The sequence below is a fragment of the Gymnoscopelus microlampas genome (genome assembly GCF_963454915.1).
Source record: "Gymnoscopelus microlampas genome assembly, chromosome: 10".
Classification (NCBI taxonomy): Eukaryota; Metazoa; Chordata; class Actinopteri; order Myctophiformes; family Myctophidae; genus Gymnoscopelus; species Gymnoscopelus microlampas.
The window spans coordinates 11,770,433-11,792,275 of NC_139947.1; the positions used below are offsets into that span (position 1 = coordinate 11,770,433).

The 21,843-nt window shown below is 42.3% G+C and overlaps 2 protein-coding genes across 31 annotated transcripts in view; both read left to right on the forward strand.

Moving 5' to 3' along the window:
* LOC311053474 (MYND-type zinc finger-containing chromatin reader ZMYND8-like) overlaps positions 1-6,015 on the forward strand; it is a 28,790-nt gene extending 22,775 nt beyond the window's left edge. For 23 of the 26 annotated variants that reach the window (XM_084069042.1, XM_084069041.1, XM_084069039.1 and 20 more), the window contains 7 exons: positions 338-856; positions 1,182-1,643; positions 2,921-3,081; positions 3,383-3,463; positions 3,565-3,643; positions 4,050-4,289; positions 4,731-6,015. In XM_084069042.1, the coding sequence (XP_083925168.1) occupies positions 338-856; positions 1,182-1,643; positions 2,921-3,081; positions 3,383-3,463; positions 3,565-3,643; positions 4,050-4,289; positions 4,731-4,927 (1,739 nt within the window). In that variant the 3' untranslated portion in view covers positions 4,928-6,015. The remainder of the gene's footprint in view (positions 1-337; positions 857-1,181; positions 1,644-2,920; positions 3,082-3,382; positions 3,464-3,564; positions 3,644-4,049; positions 4,290-4,730) is intronic. The other 3 variants (XM_084069021.1, XM_084069028.1, XM_084069018.1) reach the window with 1 other exon arrangement.
* A 1,863-nt stretch (positions 6,016-7,878) lies between these two features.
* LOC311052799 (uncharacterized protein) overlaps positions 7,879-21,843 on the forward strand; it is a 42,586-nt gene continuing 28,621 nt past the window's right edge. For 2 of the 5 annotated variants that reach the window (XM_084068005.1, XM_084068009.1), the window contains exons 1-7: positions 7,879-7,961; positions 12,494-12,545; positions 12,637-12,710; positions 13,239-14,407; positions 14,819-15,074; positions 15,325-15,594; positions 16,703-16,880. In XM_084068005.1, the coding sequence (XP_083924131.1) occupies positions 12,642-12,710; positions 13,239-14,407; positions 14,819-15,074; positions 15,325-15,594; positions 16,703-16,880 (1,942 nt within the window). In that variant the 5' untranslated portion in view covers positions 7,879-7,961; positions 12,494-12,545; positions 12,637-12,641. Of the gene's footprint in view, positions 7,962-12,493; positions 12,546-12,633; positions 12,711-13,233; positions 14,408-14,818; positions 15,075-15,324; positions 15,595-16,702; positions 16,881-21,843 lie in introns of all 5 variants that reach the window. The other 3 variants (XM_084068007.1, XM_084068008.1, XM_084068006.1) reach the window with 3 other exon arrangements.

Below are 21,843 nucleotides of genomic sequence, written 5' to 3' on the forward strand. Positions count from 1 at the left end.
TCCATTGAAATGGGCTTGTAGCCTGTCGTTTTGTTAGTGTGCTAGTGTGTCATAGATGTAAATGTGCAGGGGTTATCTAATGCTCATTTTCATCCGTAGTCCCTGGTGTAGTCTTAATCTCATGCCTAGTTATCTTCAATTATCTAGCCTTATAAAACATACATTAGTAACAAAAATAAAATTAAAATAGTAACATTTGTATTCCATGAGATTACTATCAGGTCAAAATGCATTGATGATTAACTTTGACTGAGTCATAGGTGATTGTTGCTGTGTGTGTTTGTTTTCGCTAATAAATTAAAATAAACTACATGCAGTATATTTATCCTTCACACAGGAATCGATGAGATTTCTGAAGACGTCTATAAAGGTGTAGAACACAGTGACTCTGACGATTCGGAGAAGTCGGACTCCAGCGACAGCGAGTATCTCAGCGACGAGGAGCACAGACCCAAGAGCGGCTCCGCCCACGACGACAAGGACAAAGCGGAGAGGAAGAGGCCCAAAGCAGCTGCACAGGGAGACACTAAGGAGGGCGGGTCAGGGACGGGGGACAAAGCCACCCCTGAACCCCCGCTCAGAGACAAGCAGGGCAGCAACGGCCCTGAAAGGGAGATCCAGGATAAGCACAGGCCGTCCCTGGCCCAGGCCCCTACGGACAAACCCAAGGCCACGGAGGAGGGGAAGGCGGCCGCCCCCTCATCATCCCTGGCTGAACAGGACTCTGACTCTGAGAGAGAGTTGGTGATTGACCTGGGGGACGAGCATGGGGGTCGCGATCGCAAGAGGGCCAGAAAGGAGCCGGGGGCCTCCGCCCCAAAAACCTTGAAGGAGTCTCCCTCTGCCAAGCTGGAAGGTGAGTTGTTTGCAAAATGTTCACTTTGATCTGCACTCCACGTGTGACTCACATTGAGCTGCTGACTTCACATGGTCACATGGCCACGGTCACATTAGCACAAACCTATGAGATAATTTGGTACGCTGCGCTCCCCACACGTATCTGTTGAAAAGGATAAAAACTGTTGCTTCTAGTCCCAAATTGATTTTACTCTTCGCCAAACTTTTTGCAAAATTTGGCTGTACATTCCAGTGCAGTGAGCAGATAGACTTCAGATGTGAGGCACTGGTGCCTTAGAAATTCACGTGAGAAAAGGTTTTGCATTGTTTTGTTTTGTTTCTAGGTAAATTCCCTTCATCCACCGTAGCAGCTTCACCGGCACGGGAAGCCTCCTCCAACCAGAAAGACCCCTCGCAATCACCCGTCACGGCCGCGCTAAACCAGGGTTCAACTCTGACCTCTGGCCCAACGCCCAGCGCAGCCCCAGCAACCAGCACTGCTGCTGCCCCCGTCTCCTCAACGACCCCAACGCCTGCAGCTGTGAAGAAACAGCGCCCTCTGCTGCCCAAAGAGACGACAGCCGCAGTGCAACGAGCAGTTGTTTGGAGCCCCACCAGCTCCAAGTTCCAAACGTCCTCCGAAAAGTGGCAGATGCAGAAGGTGCCGCGGCAACAGCATGGAGACCAGCAGCCGGGGTCAACGCAAGCCCAGGCCCCGGCCCAGACACGCAGCCCACAGCAGCTGCAGTCACCACAGCAGAATTCCTCCTCCAGTACACGATACCAGACAAGACAAGCAGCCAAAGGTACCAACCCATAGAAATGTTTAAAGCAACATTAAAAAAATCACACCCTGTGTGAAGGTAGCGGCGCCTTTGATACATTTTGTCATCGATATGTGTTTATAATGTGTTTATAGCCATGTGTCATGTGAAGCTTGACCAATCACTTTGTTGACGCACCTGACCAATCAGAACGTTGACGTACGCACACGGACAAAGTCAGGTATAGAGCAGGATCCGCTCTATACCTAAAGGTATAGAGCGGCTAGCGCCGCTAAAAAGAATTTACCAGCTCAAGATATAACTGGTTAAGTCTCCCAGTGTGGCACAGAAATTATGTCAGCCACAGTATTCATATGATGGAGGAAAACTTCAATGATGCATACCTCTACTCTCACTCAATTTCCAATAACTATATTAGCAACCTTCAATTTGATCATTGAACAGATAGAGGCAGACTTATTCATCCCCTGATGTAAATGTTTGATTAGAAATTTGAAGACCGTTTGTTTTTTTGAGTATGAGGAAGAAAACTTTAGAAGCACACAACCAGGGATCTCCTCTGAGAAGGAGGCACACAGAACCACGAGGGTCCACAGAGACAGAGACAGAACCAAAGGGTTCCACAGAAACCGACAGAACCCAGGGATCCTACAGGGATAGAACTCCACAGAGACAGAAAGAAAGGGGTTCACAGAGAGAGACATTACTAAAGTATTATTTTATTAAAGTAATGGGGGCATTTCATCTGGAGAAAGCTGCTCAAGTATGTGAATTTCATTGTGATAGATCATTTTACTCCACAAGTTACCCCCACCTACTCCCAGACACAGATGCATCTGCATGTAACCGGCTGGCTACTTTTTTGACCCAGCTAGACATTGTATACACTAATGGAACACCCTGTTCTGGGTTTGTTTGATTATTTGTCTGTTGATCAGAGGACAGTCCCCTTTTTTTATCTCTGGTTTAGTCCTTTGTAAAGCAGGAATCTTAAATTACAGGAGTATGTGGAGCAAGTTAGGGCTATGCTTATATTTTTGGTAGTATTAGTCTACTCTGGACGGACGATATGTAGAGAGTTGGCTGTGAGCTCATTTTACTCTGTAGGTTAACAATTTCTTTTTAAAGAGAGACCCAGGGTAGAATGTTCCTCTGCGTTTTCCAAAATGATCTAGATTGTCCAAAGCGTCACTACGCCTTCTGAGTTTGTAAATCTTCCATTTTGTACAGCTTTTTGAATAGGGCTTAATGGTTAATCCTTACAGATTGAATGATTTAGTTTTCTCTGTGGTCTCCAGCAGTGCAGCAGAAAGACTCGCCCCAGTCCACATCTTCGTCAGGTACCACGGTCAACTCTGGCACTTCCTCTTCTTCCTCTTCCTCCTTCACGGCAGGAGACCTGCAGATCCCCACAGCTTCAGCAGACGTGGCTGCAGACATCGCCAAATACACAAACAAAGTAAGTATTGGGAAATAGCCGGATGTACAAGCTCACAATGTGTTGCAGTGTGATGCGCTTGGGCAGATATGTACAAATATATAGTATGTTTATGCATATGCATTTTGTCAATAAAGATGTAAATACAAAGTATAACTCAGGCATGACTCTTTGCAGACATAATTAGTGGAGAACAAAATGGGATTTATAATTTGATGAAGATATAGATTTGATTATATATGAGAATAGAGCAAAATATTATTTGTTTGTTAACTGTTGAGTCATTAATCTGATATCATATGGTCTTGGATAAACCTTTCAGATTATGGACACAATAAAAGGGACAATGACAGAAATCTACAATGACCTTTCCAAAAGCACTTCCGGAAACACAATTGCAGAGGTAAATATTTGTGGGTGCATGTACTGTATATCATAGAAAGGCCTTCACAAAGCACATCTGATAATGATGATCATCATCATCACTGGATGTTTTTGTTCCAGATTCGACGGCTAAGGATAGAGATTGAGAAGCTCCAGTGGTTACATCAACAAGAGCTATCGGAGATGAAACACAACCTGGGTATATTTGCTTGCTTCCATATAGATCTAATTTGTACTTTGTCGCATGACCGTGTCATACCACTTCATGTTTGTTTTCCTCTCATGGAGCATATATATACCACTGCACCTGTTGTAATGTATATTATACAGATCATATACGATTTTTCTTTCTCGCCCTGTGTTTTCTTTTCTTTTTTTGGGAGAGTGCCTGGTTATTTCTTTCTGTTTAGTGGCTACTTTCCCTTTGATCTAGGAGCACCACTAGCACTTTTTTTTGCCTACTTTCAATCTGCTTAGTACCTGGTTTTGATCATTTATTTTTTCTAATGCAAAGAAATGCCTGAAATCTTCTTTAAAAAAATAAATTATACAACTTAATTTGTGGATTGATCAATATGTTCATTTGTTCCATTTTATATTTCAAGAGTTGACGATGGCAGAGATGAGGCAGAGTCTGGAGCAGGAGAAGGAGCGCTTGGTGGCCGAGGTGAAGAAGCAGATGGAGACAGAGAAGCAGCAGGCGGTGGATGAGACCAAAAAGAAACAGTGGTGCGCCAACTGCAGGAAAGAGGCCATCTTCTACTGCTGCTGGAACACCAGCTACTGTGATTACCCCTGCCAGCAAGCCCACTGGCCAGAACACATGAAGTCCTGCACGCAGTCAGGTAAAGCACACGCACACACAGGTACTTGTGAGGACATCAACATCTTCGGACGACAATTCTATAAATGCCATTTTTTCTTGTGTGTATGCCTAACCCTAAAGCTGAGTTACACTTTACACGTGACTAAGTATAAAAATCAGGCAGAACTCTAACCCTAACCCCTAAACCTAACCTCTAAATGTCTAATCCTAACCCTAAACCCAATTTGAATCATTTCCTAATTGTAAGCCTAACTTTACAAATCTTGTTTTAACCATAAAACAACCATAATTTCTCTTGGTTGCAAAGTGTTTGCAATGTCTACTTCTCAAACTCTACTATAGTTGTGGCCACATTCGCCACTTACATATATAGTAATGCAAGTGTAAACACGCACACAGTACGGCACAGCCGACATTTTCTCTGTCACCATTTCATGACTTTTCTTTCCTTCTGCCACAGCCACAGCCACAGCCTCACAGCAAGAGCCGGAAGCAGAGGCTGGCTCAGACCCTTCGGTCGCCAAACCATTGGCCCTCGCTCCCCCTGCACCTGCACAGGCGGCCCTCGTTGCTGGAGCAGCGTCCATGCCAGACAAAAGCTCCTCCCCCACATACATGGACAAGACAAAGGACAGTGCCGGTGTTACTGTGACCTAACCACTACACTACAAGCAGTCCAACCTGTTGCAAGGCTGCTGCGTGTGCTTACGGCGTAAAACGCAAAGGCACACGTCTTGCTTGAAGGCCCGCGTCTCTGTGACAAATCACTTTGATTTCCCATCCGTCTTTCTTTAATCTGTAATTGAACATTTGCAATCATCCCTAATCCCCAAGTTTCACATGCCCATGTTCAGGTGGATTCACCCTGTGACTGTAAGTACGTCTTGATCAAAAAAATGTGAGTGTATATTTACACGCCTATCTTGCCTGGCTCCAGACCATAGACTCTGCCCACTCCACTGAGTGGACCGCTACTGTCTTCAGTCTGATATCAGGCTAACGCCTATCCTCATTTTATAGCTCTGTTTCTTTCCAACATGTTTCTGATCTGAGGAAGATTGTATGAAATCATCAAATATATTTGCTACATAACATCTTCTTTGCTGATCTTGAGTTATTTCATGCTGTTTTGTTATTGTTTTCTGTGTAAAACGAGTTTTTAAACAGCCCAGCAGTCAAGAGTGCATACTGTTTGTGCGATGCCATCAAAGGCAATTTTTTTTGTAATGTATGTTTCATCTTTCTGTCTTCAGCCATGTCAACTTCATAAAATTGGCTCATATACATGTTTTATATTGTAGTTCCACAGTGTATACATAAAATTTAATTATCCATGATTTATAAAAAAAAAAAAAACTAAAACTGTACAAAACATTTTGTAAGAAGATACATGAACAATATTTATAGTGTTATATGATTTTTTATAGTGTTTCGTGTAAATCACATTTCTGTATGTCTGAATGTTTGTTTTTGATGAATCATTTTATTTGAAAATGAATTATTACCTTAAAATGAATGTCATTTCTGAGGAAAGTCTATTCAACTGGTTGGTTATTAAAAAGAAAACAGTACTCAGACTATTGTAAACTGGGGTAAATGGAATCTGCAAACGACTGTATATTGTTAAGTGTGCGCATGTGTGTTTTAATTTTGTGTCACGTACTTGTTTACATATTGTACATAGCCTACAGCAAATGGATTGGTGAAAACAAATTAAACTGGTCTGACTTATGAACTGGTGCTTATACTGTGTCCGTACAGCTTCTTAAAACAAAAGAATTTGGCAGAACCCCCCCCCTCGCCCGCCAACCTCAATTCATTCTATATCCATCAGTGTCGTTCTTTTGGCCAGGTATCAACATACAAAAACTTTCGCAGAAAGAAATGACCCCAGACCAGTTGGCGGCATGCACCTTCACACATGATAGGCTTACCTTAAGCACAGGCAGAGCTGAGATCATTGTATGAAGAAGAGGATGACACAGCGGAGATAATCGAGAAGAGTGTATTTGTCACTTACTCCTGCAGGTACATAGTAGTAGAAATATATACGTAATAAATATAGGAGGGAAATATGTACGTATATATGTGTGTATATATGTATGTTACAGTACGATTGAAGAACCAGTCAGATTGAAAAAGCAGTGCTCGTTTTCGTCACCTCCCGCGCTCTTTTTGACGGGGCGGGCCCCCTCGTCAAAAAAATAAATGACGTCTCGGAGGTACAGAGACTAGGGGGGACTATGATTTACGATTTTGTACCTAGGGAGACATAACTCGGACGGCGCCGAGTCGACTGAAGGTGACTTCGCAACGCTCGGCACGGCGACTCGCTCGCCTGAGCTCGCTTGGCGGTGCCTCCCGTGGCTCAAGTCACCTTCAGACGGCGCCTCTCGGTGAAACCGAGTGCACCTTCTTCAATCTGACTGGTTCTTCAAACCGCAGTACTGTGGCATATCAATATATATATATATTATATATATAATATGCATACATACATATATAATGTATGTATGTATGTATATGTATGTATGTATGTATGTATACACACTAGAAGTTCGGGCCGCTATGCGGCCCGAACGTCTAGCGTGACGCGTCGTTCACTTTGCAGTGCCACCTTACAGGCACCTCACAGTGTGAGAGAGAGTTTTGTGCTCTCCTAAATCCACGGCAGGCTTTGAAAGTACCCACTTCAGAAAGAGGTGACGTGCATCACCTCTCCAATGACCAAAACCCACTTTGTGATTACTCAGACCTGGTATGGCAGACCTGTGGGGAGTGTGCAGTGGTGTACAATGTGAAAAGATAGTTGAAATCGCAGGAGATGAAGTTAGCAGTTTATTTGTGTAAAGGGTCGTCGGCGTGGGTTGTGTTGAGGATGGAAGCCGTCGAACTGGTGCATCCTACCTATTTATAGGTAGGATGTGATGTCATGCTGTCGTGAGATTACGTCACACTGGCGTGTCTCATCGTGATGTCACGACCGTGATGTCATATGACGTCACACTGGCTACATACATACATACATACTGACAACCGACATAGCGCAGGATTCAAATTGTATATATAGATATATGTGGTGTGTATAAATAATTTTAATTAAATAAAAATATATAGAACACACAACACACACTTTAAAAGTTTACAAGCTCACAGTTAGTGGGCTATAGACCCCTTAACAGACGACGCCACACTGGTTGCAACTTGCGTCATACTGGTTGCAAATGAAACCCATTCTGTCAGGTGTCGCTAGGGCGCGCAGCACTAGCCAACACACAAGAGGATGGTTGAGAATTGATTGCATGAAACAATCACCTGTGCATCCTCTCAATGTTGGTCTCAATGCGACATTATAGCTCTATGGCATGAGAAAGCTTGTGTAGATCGGCTATTTACGTCGGACGTCACCAGGCTTTTCTCGTTAAATTGTGTAAAAGCCTGGTTTCTACTTGTACTTATTGCTCGGTGCTCTGGTCTGGTCTAGAACCCGCCTACTGTATCCGGCACACACATAAGCCGTTTCCGCATCCGCTCTCCACCGGATATGGTGGATTGGCCTCCCAATAGCTCCTCCCCACATGAGTGAAACGCAGCCTCTAATGGTAAAATGGAAGGCGAGGGTAACGCTACGCTAGCTAGCTAGCTGAGCGAAAACGTTCCGTACAAGGGAAAATTAACGTTAGTACCGAAGGTATGATATCGCTTTTATTCACCAAATGTGTTGTAGAAATATCTTGAGGTTGTTGATATTCAACACGGGTCGGTATAATCATTGCAAAACAGCAACAACACGTTTCAGGTCAACGGCTAACAGTGTGCGTAGCAGCTGGGATGGAACAATGTCTCCTTCTCCAGTGCATTGGACCGACTTGACGAGGACATTTTATTGTTTTTATTGACAAAAAATAACGCATGAACATATATTCGTAGTCGCACATATCTGTCAAAAAGTATGAAACACAGAAAGCTCAAGGAGAGCTTATTGTGGTCATTTGAGTGCAAATTGGTTCAGCAGGAGTACAAAACACACCAGCTATTTGGTGCTAACCGTCGACACGTAGACACACTAGTACTACTACACAGTTTATCTAATGTTAACAGATTTTAACATTATATTTTATCAATATTTGGGGTTCCTAATCTCGTAAACCGATAGCCAATGTCTCATAAATACAGCACAGTGGCTGAATAAGTGTAAATAATACACTTAAGCCGAAGAGTAGTACTTGGTGAGGGAGTAAGTTAAAGGTAGGCCTTGTAGGGTAAATCATTGTTTGTTTGTTTGTTGCAATTGTTGTAGATTTTACATCAACAATGGTCGGACGTGTTTAGATGTATTTTCATCCTTCCAACCCTTGTGCTGGTTGATAATGTCCTTGAGCATAACAAAGGGAAACTACAGACCAAAACGGCAGATACCATATAATATTTGAGCCATAATCAACAATATTCAGAATTCTAGCTTTGGCATGGCCAGGAAATCAAACATCCCTAGTCTAGATACTAATGGTTTTCATTGTAGGAAACTGGCCCTGTAAATTTAACCTAGGGAATCTACTGTAGGTTCTATACCTCTTAACTTCCAGGTGTCAATACTTTCTTGGGTCTATTATTTCAAGTTGGAGAGATAATAGCTCGTGCTGACTGACAAATAACAACTGATCTATGCGAATTCCACAGTCACTATCCTTTCCCACATCACATGATCATTGACTGGAAACAAAACATGTAACACGTGCTGACTCCTAAGCAGTGTTTGGCAGTAACAAGTTACTTTTAATATATTACTGTAATATTATTTTACCCAGTAACGAGTAGGGTAAGGTATTACTCTGTCAAAATAGTAATATTGTACTATATTACAATGTAAAAAATAGTACATATTACATATTACTCAGGTTTTGTTGCCTGCCTTTTGAAAACATTTTGTTTAAAAAGGTGAAGAGAGATTGCTGCTTTATTTTATAGCCTTTTTGGCTGATTGGTGACTTATTATTGTTCAAAAAAAAAAATATTCCGTTCTAAAAGGAGCTGGCTAAACAGATTGTGTTGTACATCAAAAGTAATATGTAATATAATCTCTTGACTCCAAGTAATAAATAATGTAATATGTAAGGAGTAATATGTAATAAGTAACATATTTACTCTCCTGAGTAATATTGCCCAACTCTGCTCCTAAGTAGATATTTGTTTTCAACTTATTGTTATACTTATTGTTATACGTTTTAACTTATTGTAACACAAAATGATTTCTTACTATTTCTCATTCGGACAGCCTACCTACATGTCATGAGCCTAGATATAATAATGAACCAAAGCTGGAATCAGATAACCATGTCCCCAAATTTAAGTGACCTGGAGCCTTTTACTGACCGTTGATTCGATTGATACTGATTTAGTAGACTTATAGAAAGTTTATAATTTATATCCACACATGCTTAATTTCAGTATAGCCCCTTGCGTTATGTCACAGTTCATGAATTTTGGTGTCTCATTCTGGAGCAGTGACATGATTTGTCTTAGTTGCATAAATAATCTGGTCTCTCGTAGGGAAGTTATCTTGGTAGCAACTAATGGGGATATAAAATAAATAAACAAATGAGGAATTGGTCATGACTAAATTGAGTGAAAAGCAATCAAATACATGTCTACTGTAGCTTTGGGAGTGAGTAGTAGTGATGGTGGGTTAGTGAGCAGTCAGCTGCATCTGCTTAGTAGTTGAAATTTAGGGAAATCATGTGTGAATGCCCTGAAGCAAAACTTCTACTGGACGGCTTTTTTGGGGTAATTTCTTTGGTCATTTCTGCCAGAGAGACGGACAGGAAAGAGCAACAGATAGCAGGGATTGACCCACACCAAATAGTCTGGCCAACCCTAAAATTAGCCTATCGGGTCACCCTGGGCAGGTTGACTTCATCCAAATCTAAATCTAAATCATACTTTACTAGGGCTGGGTAATATGGACAAAATCAAATATCACAAAATAATATATAATTTGAAAATTGTATAAAAATATGATTTTAGCGATTAAAACCAGGACACTTGCGCCATTTCACAATATAGAAGATAACGACATTTACAATTTACGATATACACAATCCCACACAATCTCATACCACCATATCGATATATACATTTTTCCCTGCCCTATACTGCAGTATAAAGGAGGAGGCAGTAGCTAGTCATTTTGAACTTTGATCTGACGATGGTCTGTCTGTGTACCGTGTGCACTGTGTACCAGTGGATGTTCGTCACTCAAATCAAACAGGTTTTACAATGCAAGCCGATCAGAATTAGATATTCTAATCCATCCATTACAGAAGGGTACCACCATGAGTGTCAGCGTTTTTTAAATGCCACAATAATGTCACTCATTTTGGTTTTGCACTCAGATCTAGGGATGTACGATTCTGACATTTTACCTGACGATTAATTGTCATACAAATAATTGCGATTCATGATTTAATTGTGTTTTTGCTGGCATTGCACATTGGAACATACAAATAAATATTACATTTTTTGCTTTTAGGCTTTGCAAACAAACGTTTCACAGGTTAAATATGACAAATAACTTAAATATACAAAGAAATGAGTGACATATTTAATAACTTTATACTTTGAAAAAATCTACAAGCATACATACGGTCTACAAGCATACATGCTTGTAAGCAAGCCTTGCTGAGCCATGTGGCCCATAGGGCAGGAGCCTATTTCCTGTTTGTGTAGCGTGAGGTGGTTTGATGTACAAGTACATCCCATACTGTAGGTACATCCCCTGGACAACATGACTCTGCTAGCATGTCACAGGGACTTGCCCCAATCCAACCCTTGATGCTGAGAGGCCTACTCACATCAGCGCAAACCCTATACATTGAACACACACACACACACACACACACACACACACTTTGCAAATCCAGTATTGTGTAGGTGAGAGAGTGACACTTAGTATCTTAAAGGTGAAAAAGAACTTCTGCACTGCTCTTGCAGTCAAGGCAGGTATTTTTTATTTAAACTTAACATTTGGGTCCATTATAATTTATATGGACCGTCATCAGATTAGTCCCATAGTCAATGTTTATGCCAATATGTACATTAACATGTGCAGAATCAAATGGTGCTAATTGTACCTTTTCATTCATTATGTCAGAATAATCAACATGAATTAAACATCACTCACAAACGGCTAAGAAAGCCAATCAAACATTGCTCACATACGGTACATCACATATTCCATCCGTGCAACACATATGGAGACTGCAAAGGGAAAAACCCCTTATGTTCACTATATCTCCCACAAGCTGGGATTTCTGGGGTTTGAATATTTTTCAATCCTCTAAATCTGGGATTGAAAAATATTCAAATTTAACATTTGGGGCAAGTCTACTGGATAGTCTCTCAAACATTCCTCCTCACATAACTTTTGTGTTCACTTATTTGTTTTAAGTTTTTTTTTTTTTCAACTAACACCAGACCACATGGATATTATGTCACGTATATCACAGAAAATCCCATAGTTTTCATCCCATTTGGATTGAAGATGCTTTTAAAAGTTGAGGAACTAACACATGATTTGTGCTTTGTCTATCCCAGTTTGATCAATCCTGATCCACCTAATAGAAATCAGGTTACCACACTGGACTCTAGTGCAGTCAGACAGACACCAAGCTTAAATTCAAGAGATTTTGTGCCAACTTTATGAACGTGACCCCTGTTCATGTGTATCACAGTACATGCTGAAATGAAAACATAAGATTCAGTTTCTTGTTATGTGGTCAGTAGTGGCCTGGCCCTGTCAAGCTGGTTCCACCATCTGTCTTCTACGCTTGTATTTTGGTTTTGTGATTTCAAATCACATTGAATTGATGCGACAAGGGTTTACACAAAATGTTCTAAATCTTAAGCCTTGTTTTTTAGTGGTTAGGGGGGAAAAAAAGTTTGATATAGGACTACATTTTAGATCCATGTTAAGGGGCTGTTTTAATCACATTGCCTTCATCCTCACACAGTACAAATGTAGGAATTTTAGAAATGTCATATCTAGAACATTTCATTATTATTTATTATTTTCACATCACTCCTTTCTAAGCCATTATATTCTGTCTTTTCCCCCCCTGATAATTGCAAAAGAAATCACACACACACACACACACACACACACACACACATGTTATTACACATGATCTAATGTAGACAGTCTTATTGTTTTCTTGTTGTACACAGAGTAAGACAAACTGAACTGGAAGCAGAGTTTGGCAGACACTTGCCTGGAGAGGTAAGCATTTTCCCAAACACTGAAGATCATATCAATCTATAAGTTATACGTATGCCTTTTTATTATATTGTTTTTTCTTTTGTGTTAGCAGCGTGTATGCAACCGTTGGCAGTATGGACACAGAACAATTCTACAGTCTTACAGGTGAAGGCGGTGGAAATTCAGGTAAAGTAATAATAATAAACTTTATTTGTATAGCACCTTTCATGACATGAAATGCAGCTCAAAGTGCTTTACAGAGCAAGAATACAATTACAATTACAACTAATTTAACAATAAAGCAAAAAAGAAAAGCAAAAGCATAAAACAACATTAAAATAATGGCAAAAGGCAGTGAATGGGGAAAAAACAGTGAGGACATGAATAACAACACAGAGATTTAAAAATCAACCACAAGCAAGAGTGAAGAAGTGGTAAGATATCTGGTTTACTAAATACTAAATTCAATTCAATTTACTATCATTTGAAATAGTGCAATGAAATACGCTGGGTAGCCAATAGTTGAGCCTGGTAATAGCCCTGGGGAAGACACTGTTTCTGATTATGGGTCTTTAAGCAATAAGCACCTGATGAGACTTACAGGAGGAAGAGTTCTGAACAGGCTGTATGTAGTACTATTATAGCAGTTTTCAGTTGCCTTTTCTTGTTCCAGGTTCATTTACTTTCCTCTCTTCTCTGATAACTATAGAACAGCAGCAATGTGATCCTGATCAGCAGCGGCAGAGAGAGCTGGAAGCGGCAGAGAAGAGTGCTAGGCCAACCCTTTCCGATGTCAAAAAGTCCTGGGGCTTCAGGCGGACAACCATTGCCAAGAGAGAATACATGGATGAGGTTATAGATCTAGACCCTACTCCTCCTCCCCCACGCCGGGGCAGAGGTCGGCGAGCTAAGCCGACCCCCCCAGAACCCACTACCCCACAAAGAGCTACTCGTGCGACTAGGGATGTTATAGATGAGTTAGAATGGTCCGCTCCCTCCTCACCAGCATCAGTGGACACAGAGCAGGTGTCACTGGACACAGAGCCACCGCCAGAGGACACGGAGCCAGTGGCAGGAGGGAGCGTTGACCCCAGCTCATGGCAGGACTTTGGGTCTGCCTTTCACACTGCCTTCTCGCTGCTTGGTGGGAATGGCAACGCGTCCGTCGATGTGCCAGATGTAATGGGGGCCCCTGACAGTTCGGAAGCCACCAACAGCAGGGAATCTGCTAATGCGGACGCTTCCGATTGCGTCGAACTTCCTGACAACGTGGGAGCTACTGATGACATGGAGGCCCCCGAGTCTCTGAGTGCAGGAGGAGACAGCGAGGACACCGTGTTGTTCTCCAGCAGAGAGGAGGACAGCGATGAAATGACTTTGATTAAGTTGAAGCAGCAGCTGGCATTTACAGACAAGCTGGCAGGTGCCAGAGGCAGGCAGGGGAAAGGCGCTAGAGGCAAGGCCAAAGGAAGAGGCAGAGGGAGAGGAAGAGGCAGGGGACGGGGAAGAGGAAGGGGGCGTGGGAAGGGTAAGGCGGCAGAGCTCGAGTCGAGCACGGCAGACGACGAAGAAGAGGAAGCGGTGATGTTCGTCAGTCAAGTGGAACCACAGCCGTTGAAGGAGGAGGAAACCGAGAGGAGTTCTGAGAGGATTGAGCTAACAGACGTGCCCGAGTGTACTGCTCAGCTGTCGAGCTCAGACTGCATCATCATAGACACGGACTCAGAGCATAGTGGTGACGCAACGGCGGGCCAGTTTGATGATGCAGCATTGGCAGCTGAAGGGGGCGGTAGGAGCGCAGAGGGGTACACCAGCATATCGGACAGTGAAGGGTACGACCCCAACGCTCTGTACTGCATCTGTAGACAGAAACATAATAAGAGGTATGCACTTTTTTAGCCTTTATTCAACCAGGAGAAAAACATAATTGAAATTATGGATACGTTTTTCTTTTTTCAATGTAAACCTTGCCAAGACAGGCAGCAGCAGCACAAATAAAACAAATAGTTCCAGGAAGAGAGAAACACATTTAGATACAGAGAAACATGAGATAAAACAATGAAATCCTAAAGTTTTTGCCTCAAAGATGTCCAAAAGCATTCTGCGACATAATATAGTGCGGAATACATAAACAGCCCTTTACCCATCTATGTGCAGGTATTCATGTCTTGCAACAAGCTCTCAGGCAGAATCACTCCTTCAACAATTTGCATACCTAAACCATCTGCGAGTTTCACTTTGTCATCATGTTGCTTCACCACCATTTGTCCCGTTATTGCATTCTTCACTTCTAGGTTCATGATCTGCTGCGACGGTTGTCAGGACTGGTTCCATGGCGATTGTGTAGGCATCAGTGAGACACGGGGTCATTTGATGGAGAAGAAAGGTCAGGAGTACATCTGTCCCCGTTGCACCGTCAAGAATCGTCCCGAGCTGCTCGGTCAGCCGACGCCGCTCGGTCAGCCCAAGCCTGAGCCAAACCTGCCGGAACGTGTACCACTGCCCCCGTTTTACCTCCTGAAAGGGCCCTCAAATCAGCAGGCCGTCAAGGTGAGAAGAGAATATTATTTTGATCGCCAATGATCCCTGCATGTTTTCTTCTTTGGTATGTTCCTTCTTGAGGAGGAAGGAATATCCCTATCCATGTCCTGGATAGGGATATATATGTGTATGTGTGTTTTTGTTTTGTTTAGCCAGAATTGTACCAGGGACATTGCGGTTATGTGCGATTAGGCACTCTCTGACCATCTACCAGTGCACCCCAGGTTTTCTGGTATTAACATAACGTCAATGGTTCTAGGAGCCTGTGCTGGTAGAGGAGACGGAGCCACAGACGGAGCAAGAATCTAAACCTAATACAGCACCAGATACTGCTATTGAGACGGACAGCTCCCAGGCGCTGTGCATTGGCCCTAGGTGCTCCAGGCATGCCTTACCAGACTCTGTTTACTGCGGTACCGACTGCATCCTTCAGCACGCAGCCCTCACCATGAAGTCACTTTCTGATACCAAGGAGCCGAAGGCCAGAGGACGGTCTCAGAGGAAAGCCGCCGCAAAACCAGCTTCAAAGGTATTGTAGCCGTTGTAGCTGTTTTAGCTATTGTATTGTTAAACACTTGTTGTTTTTCTTTCTCTAGAATGGGTGCAAGTTACATTTTCTTTAATTTATAATAAGTGTTTAATAGCTCTATATTCCCATAGTAATCGTTACTTTAGCGTGTTTGTTCAGTGACAGGGGTCCCTTATCTCTCCAGCTTGTTAGTAAATAGAAAATAAGAGAGAACTCATACAGGATTCAGGATAAACAAGGGAACAGTTTTGAAGTGATGAAACTATATGCGGGTTCTCTCTTTTAATTTGATAAAATTGACATCATAAAAATGTAGAGAGAAGGAGACCCCTCTTACTGAACAAACACTCTTTAGCAATGATTACTCGGAATGTTGATGGCAGCCATCAGAAGATCCTTATCTCATAACCTGGTCTGCCCAGTGAATGGCTATATCCCAATTCTTCGAATCATTCGCGTCCCAAATCTTAATTTGGTTTTGGAGAAGTCAGGAGCAAGCCAAGAGCGTGTGACATGTCATGAGTGATTGCCATTGCTTCAAAATTATGCTGACTGAGCAAAGAGTGAGTGAACCAGATCGACCCCTCCGTCCTCGCCTCTCCTCCTCACCTCCTGGCTCCGCAGCGAGTCTAAGGCGGAAGGAAATGGGACATGGGGGGACGTGCGGGACATGAGGATGGAAGTTTGAGCATTGGGTTCTCGCTTATGTGTCGAAATGTGTCTGAGCAAGACACACCCTAGACACTGCATTAATAGCACCCACTGCTGCTAATAGTTAGGATGGGTAAATGCAGAAGATTTCACGAGTTTGCAAATGTACAGTGACACACAGTACCTGTAAGCAGTGGGGAGCAAAAACTTGTTTTAAACAAAAATATATCACTTAATGGAAAGGTGTCGAAGCTGCAACTACCAGTTATATTCATCATTGATCAGTTGATACATTTTTCTTTTAATCTAGGCAATTCAACTTAGACCATAAAAGTATGTAATAGAGTGATGCTGTGCAATTTTGTAATCAATCGTTTCCCCCCTATTTGAAGGTCATGAATTAGTTATAGTTTTATACGGTACATCTGTTGATCTGTGCCAATATTTTGCCCCACAGAGGCCGGTTAGGACGTCTCGGAGGTTGGCAGAACGACAGGAGGAAGAAGGGGAAGAGGAGAAGGAAGCTGATGGCGGGCAGGAGGAAGAAACGTCGCAGGCGCAGCCCTTAGCCAGCGACCCCAGTCTCACTGCAGCTCAGTCTACTTCCACAGCACCAGCTCAGTTTATCACAGCGTGTACGTACCATTCACCTCACGTTCATACCACAACCACACGCACATGTGTTCTCTGTCACTGTTAGAGTAGTTCCCTCCTCTCTGTACCATTACTTACACACACACTCTCACACACACTCTCTCACACACACACACTCACACACACACACACACACACACACACACACACACACACACACACACACACACACACACACACACACAAACACAACTCCAGGGGTCAGCAATGGGTAAGTATGTTCATTTTTTATAGTGTCTATTTTCGGATACAAAATGTTGGAACGTGATGAGATGAAAATCGAACTTGACTGGTCAGGGTATGCTGTGGAACACACTCGTTTCACACTTCAAATTAATGGGAATCACTGATGCAACATGAAAGCACCTCCAAAGCACACATGTTTTTTTTTTTGTGGGTTTAAGAAGTATGACCACTGTTCCTGCTATGTTTCGCTCTTATGTCATCATGACTCAAAAGGTTCCCTTTCTGAACAATACACACATCAGAAACCTCAAGACATGTCCAACCAATCCACTCGTACTCTATGATGTAAGTTATCCAGCCTCTATTCAAGCAAAGCATTACGATTTACTTCTCTACCATTTTTCAATGAATTAATAATAACTCACTTATTCAAGACCGGTTTGATCAGGGTTACAATTAGTACAAATATAGCTGTGCTAGCTGTGTATGGGACTTGTAAGGCAGCTACAGCACAAGTAGTTTGATATCGGTATCAGTACGGAAGCCTTTGCAATTTACAATTTAGGCATTTAGCAGACACACTAATTCAGAGCAATTCATCAAGTGCAAGGTCAGAGTGCCATAAAAAGTGGTCGAAGAGTGCTAAAACATTAACTTGGCATCTGTCTACAAGTAAACAACATAGCGAGCATCTATTTATCACTAGCAACTATCTAAATAGACACACAGGAAGTACAGATGCACAGATAATAGGTGCTAAGAAATGCATTTGAGTCAGACGAGGTGGGATTTCAGACTGCGACAGAAGATGGAGAGTGACTGCAGTCCTGACCGACGACGGAGGGAGGTCGTTCCACAGCTTGGGAGGGAGAAGAGTCTAGGTCGCCTGGTCCGTTGGTTTGGTTAGGGTGTCATAGGGAAGGGAGGGATAGACAACCTGTGTTTGCTGATCATAGTGTGCAGGAAGGAGTTTAGGGCTGCATTAAATCTGCCGTGCCCTTGCATACCTGCCAACAATAGGCTTTGAAAAGGGGAGATTTTTTGGGGCGTGTAGGCAAATGGTCTTCCCTCTATGACTTCGGACATATATCGCCATACTACTACAGATTAATAGAATAAATACTAGGATGAGAAATTTAAATGATGTAATGAAGTCTTACGTTCGTAACTCACAATAAAATAAATGAATAGAAAATATACAAAAAGTGATCTAACATCTAAAATGTACATCACAAAAACATCAAGTGCAAACATGGTGGAAGTGTGAATATGTGTGCGGGTGTGCTTGTGTGCGTGTGCACGTGTGGCTAGAATATAGATATTAGGAGTTAGGTTGCGCACCATGTGGACTGACTCACTGACATTTAGTTTCATCCATTTTCCCGTTTCAGCAACAAACTAAGCAAGAGCGGGTTTGATCGAGCGCAGTTACGAGTGGCGCAGGGGCGTTTCGTAATTGGGAGATTAACAGGAGGAATTACCAGTCATGTGCAGGAGAAAGGGTTAAAAATAGGTAGACTCTTGCGAGTATCAGGCGTGTTGGCAGGTATGCCCTCGGTCACCTTGTAGAATATCGCCAGTGTTTTGAATTGGACGGAGCGCAGAAATGGAGAGACGTTTTGGGAGGTTAAAGACCGGGCACGTTACGGCATGCTGGATGAGTTGAGGTTTGAGAGTGCGTTCGGCCATGCTCTCTCAAACCTCATTGTTTCAAATCTTACTGTGACTCCCACACCACATCTTTCACATCTGTCCAGTCAAATGGAATACATTTGTGTTGTGAAGGTTGCTTGAACATGCAGCAAGTTCCTCAGAGCCGGCAGGGCATGGATGTAATCTCACCGGTCAATGCAGTTTCTTTAGCCTCCCAGAGAAAGAAAGACAAACCAAGTGTTCAACAAATAGGCCGCCCATACTTTTGCCCTCCTCAGCACAACAAGCACCATCATATTCAGGGAACCTATGATGCTTTTTTTGTGGCAGTTTTATCAAAACAAAATACATAAGTATGTACACTTCATGGAATACACCCCAGTGCTTTTCTAGTCTTTCTGCCCATTCAAAGTGCTTTACAATGTACTTCCCATTCACACACTCATGCACACACGCACACGCACGCACACACACAGCAATGGCACAGATACAGCGTTACACATTACATGCTAATGCAATACACATTCACACACACATTCACCCACCTACGGCGGATGCAACCATGCCAGACACGAACCTGCTCATCAGGAGCAGTTAGGGGTTCTTGCTCAAGGACACTTCGACACACAGCCAGGAGGAAGGAGGATCGAATCGGGAACCTTCCGGCTTCGAGACAGCCGCTCTACCTCCTGAGCCACTGCCTCCCAATGCACATGCATATGTCATGTATTAAGTCAGCCCCCCCCAACACCCCATTTCCACGCCCCCCCCTCCCATTTTTTAATTGCACCTGCATACATACTTGCTCAAGCCTCTGGATACCACAACAAACAGTGCTTTATTCACATTACGCATGCACACACACATGGCACACATTCTTTCACTCATGCACAGTTACGCACACAAGTATCGTACAGAGAGAGACCCAGTTTAGTGGGGAACAGAACCTTGAGGGCTCGAGGAATCGGTGTGAAGAACAGATGTGAGGAACCTGCGGAGACCCAAAGAGAAAACTGGAGAATTCAAGAGGTCCCACCTGCAGGCCGACGAACCATGAACGGGGCAGTCAGTGTTGTGCCTCCGTGAAGACCGAAGTGTCAGCTGGCCCGTCACAGTAATGTGTTCTGTTCCTCAGTACTTCTGGAAAAAGCAAACTACAGTACATCACTGCGCACAAAGGATTCATTGATCATACATACATACATACATACATACATAAACTCCACAGATTTAGTTTGTGGGACTGAGGGGATTGAAATCCTTGACAACTCGTTTTTAGGTGGGTTTTAATTTTGTGGCGTTTTGAGTATTCCTGCGTTTGGCTTTGTGACTCAACTGCATGAGTACACCCCATGGAACCTCTCTGCCGGATACTTTGCATTTTTCTCCTTACATTTCATAGAAAAACAAGCAACATCTCCCATTTCTGTCACCAGAAGCAAACAAGCTCTGAGGTGAAGTTGCATTAGACTAGAGTGCTGACCAATGATCAGCTTTCCCACCTGGTTCCCGTTTCCCCGTCCCTAATCACTGCTGTGGAAACTGCAAACCTGATTGCCGATCGGCAACAGAAACAGACGAAGTACACTGTGAACAAGCACAACACTCCACTTCAGGACTTCATACAACAGGCACAACATTCTTTTAATATACTTTTATTCGGTAGCTTTGTCAGGGTATCATCGCCACTTTACGACATGAACCCTAGCATCACCATTATTTTGGAAATGTCATAATAGGAAAATAGCAGATATACAAGCTCATGTCATAGCCTGATGATGCGTTGTGAGCTTGTTGATCGGCTATTTTTGGCAAATAGATTTGGTGTAGAGGGAAAAAAATAGGGGACCAAGTATAGACCCCTGGGGGACACCGGTCAACAAGTTTTATAGGTTTTAAGTGGTTAATGGGATGTTTCACTTTCAAACATGTTTGGGGTCATTTTAACATCTACTCTGGCTTTTGTGGGATAGTTTTCAACTTGGTTGTTTCAGTATTTAGATATTTGATATTAATGTTATCAGTCTCCCCCTTTCCTATATAAACCCATTAATTGTAACTTCAAATTCCAACCATGTTAAATTAATAGAAAACACATGTACTTGGTTCTGGTGACTGATAATGCATGAGGGGGCTTGTTTTTCAATTATTTCGCTTATTTTTTCAAACTTTTTGGGGGACATTTTTATTTTTTCCATTAAAATATGTATATTAAAAAAGTAATTGAAAAAATACAACCCCCCCATATACTAGAAGGACACTATCAGAACCAGAACCATGGACGTGGGTTTTCAATAAATCTAACAAGGTTAAAATGGACTTTGAAGTTGCAATGGGTTTATATACTGTAGGAAGGGGCGTGTCTGATAAAATGAATATCAAATATCTAAATACTGAATCAAGCAACTCCCTGGGTCTGGGGTGCACACACAACACGTTAAAATGACCTCAAACATGTTTGAAAGTGAAATATCCCTTGAAGTGCACCAACCAGCAATGTATTGAGTCCATTCTTTTTGGCATAGAACAAAATATTTGTCTAACTGGATTTCTACAGGCGTAGAAAAAAAGATCACCCACCATAAAGTAGTCTTTGTTAGGAAAACATTTGAAAATTGATACTTGTACAAAATATTTAGAAATTGATGGTAGGTCAAGTTAAAAAGAAAGGATCAGTTATCAGAATAACATTCCCTTTAGTAAAGTGTGGCAGTTTTGTCTTGCTAGGCAGGACTGTCCACACCAAGCGCTATAACAATATTGTTTTCAAAACATCATCTTTGCTCAAGTGGATGGTAGAGTCCACAACTATAACAGTGGTGAACAGGGTAGTTATATATATATATATATATATATATATATATATATATATATATATATATATATATATATATATATATATATATATATATATATATACACACACACACACATACATAGATATATATATATATAGTTATATATATATATAGTTATATAGTTATAGGGTACGCTATAAGGATGCTATTGAAGAGCAGTAGTTGAGTACCTAGTTCAGATGCACACTCATTCATTTGTGCTTTTTGTGAAGTAGTCATGAGCCAAACGTGTAGTTGTAGTCGTTCT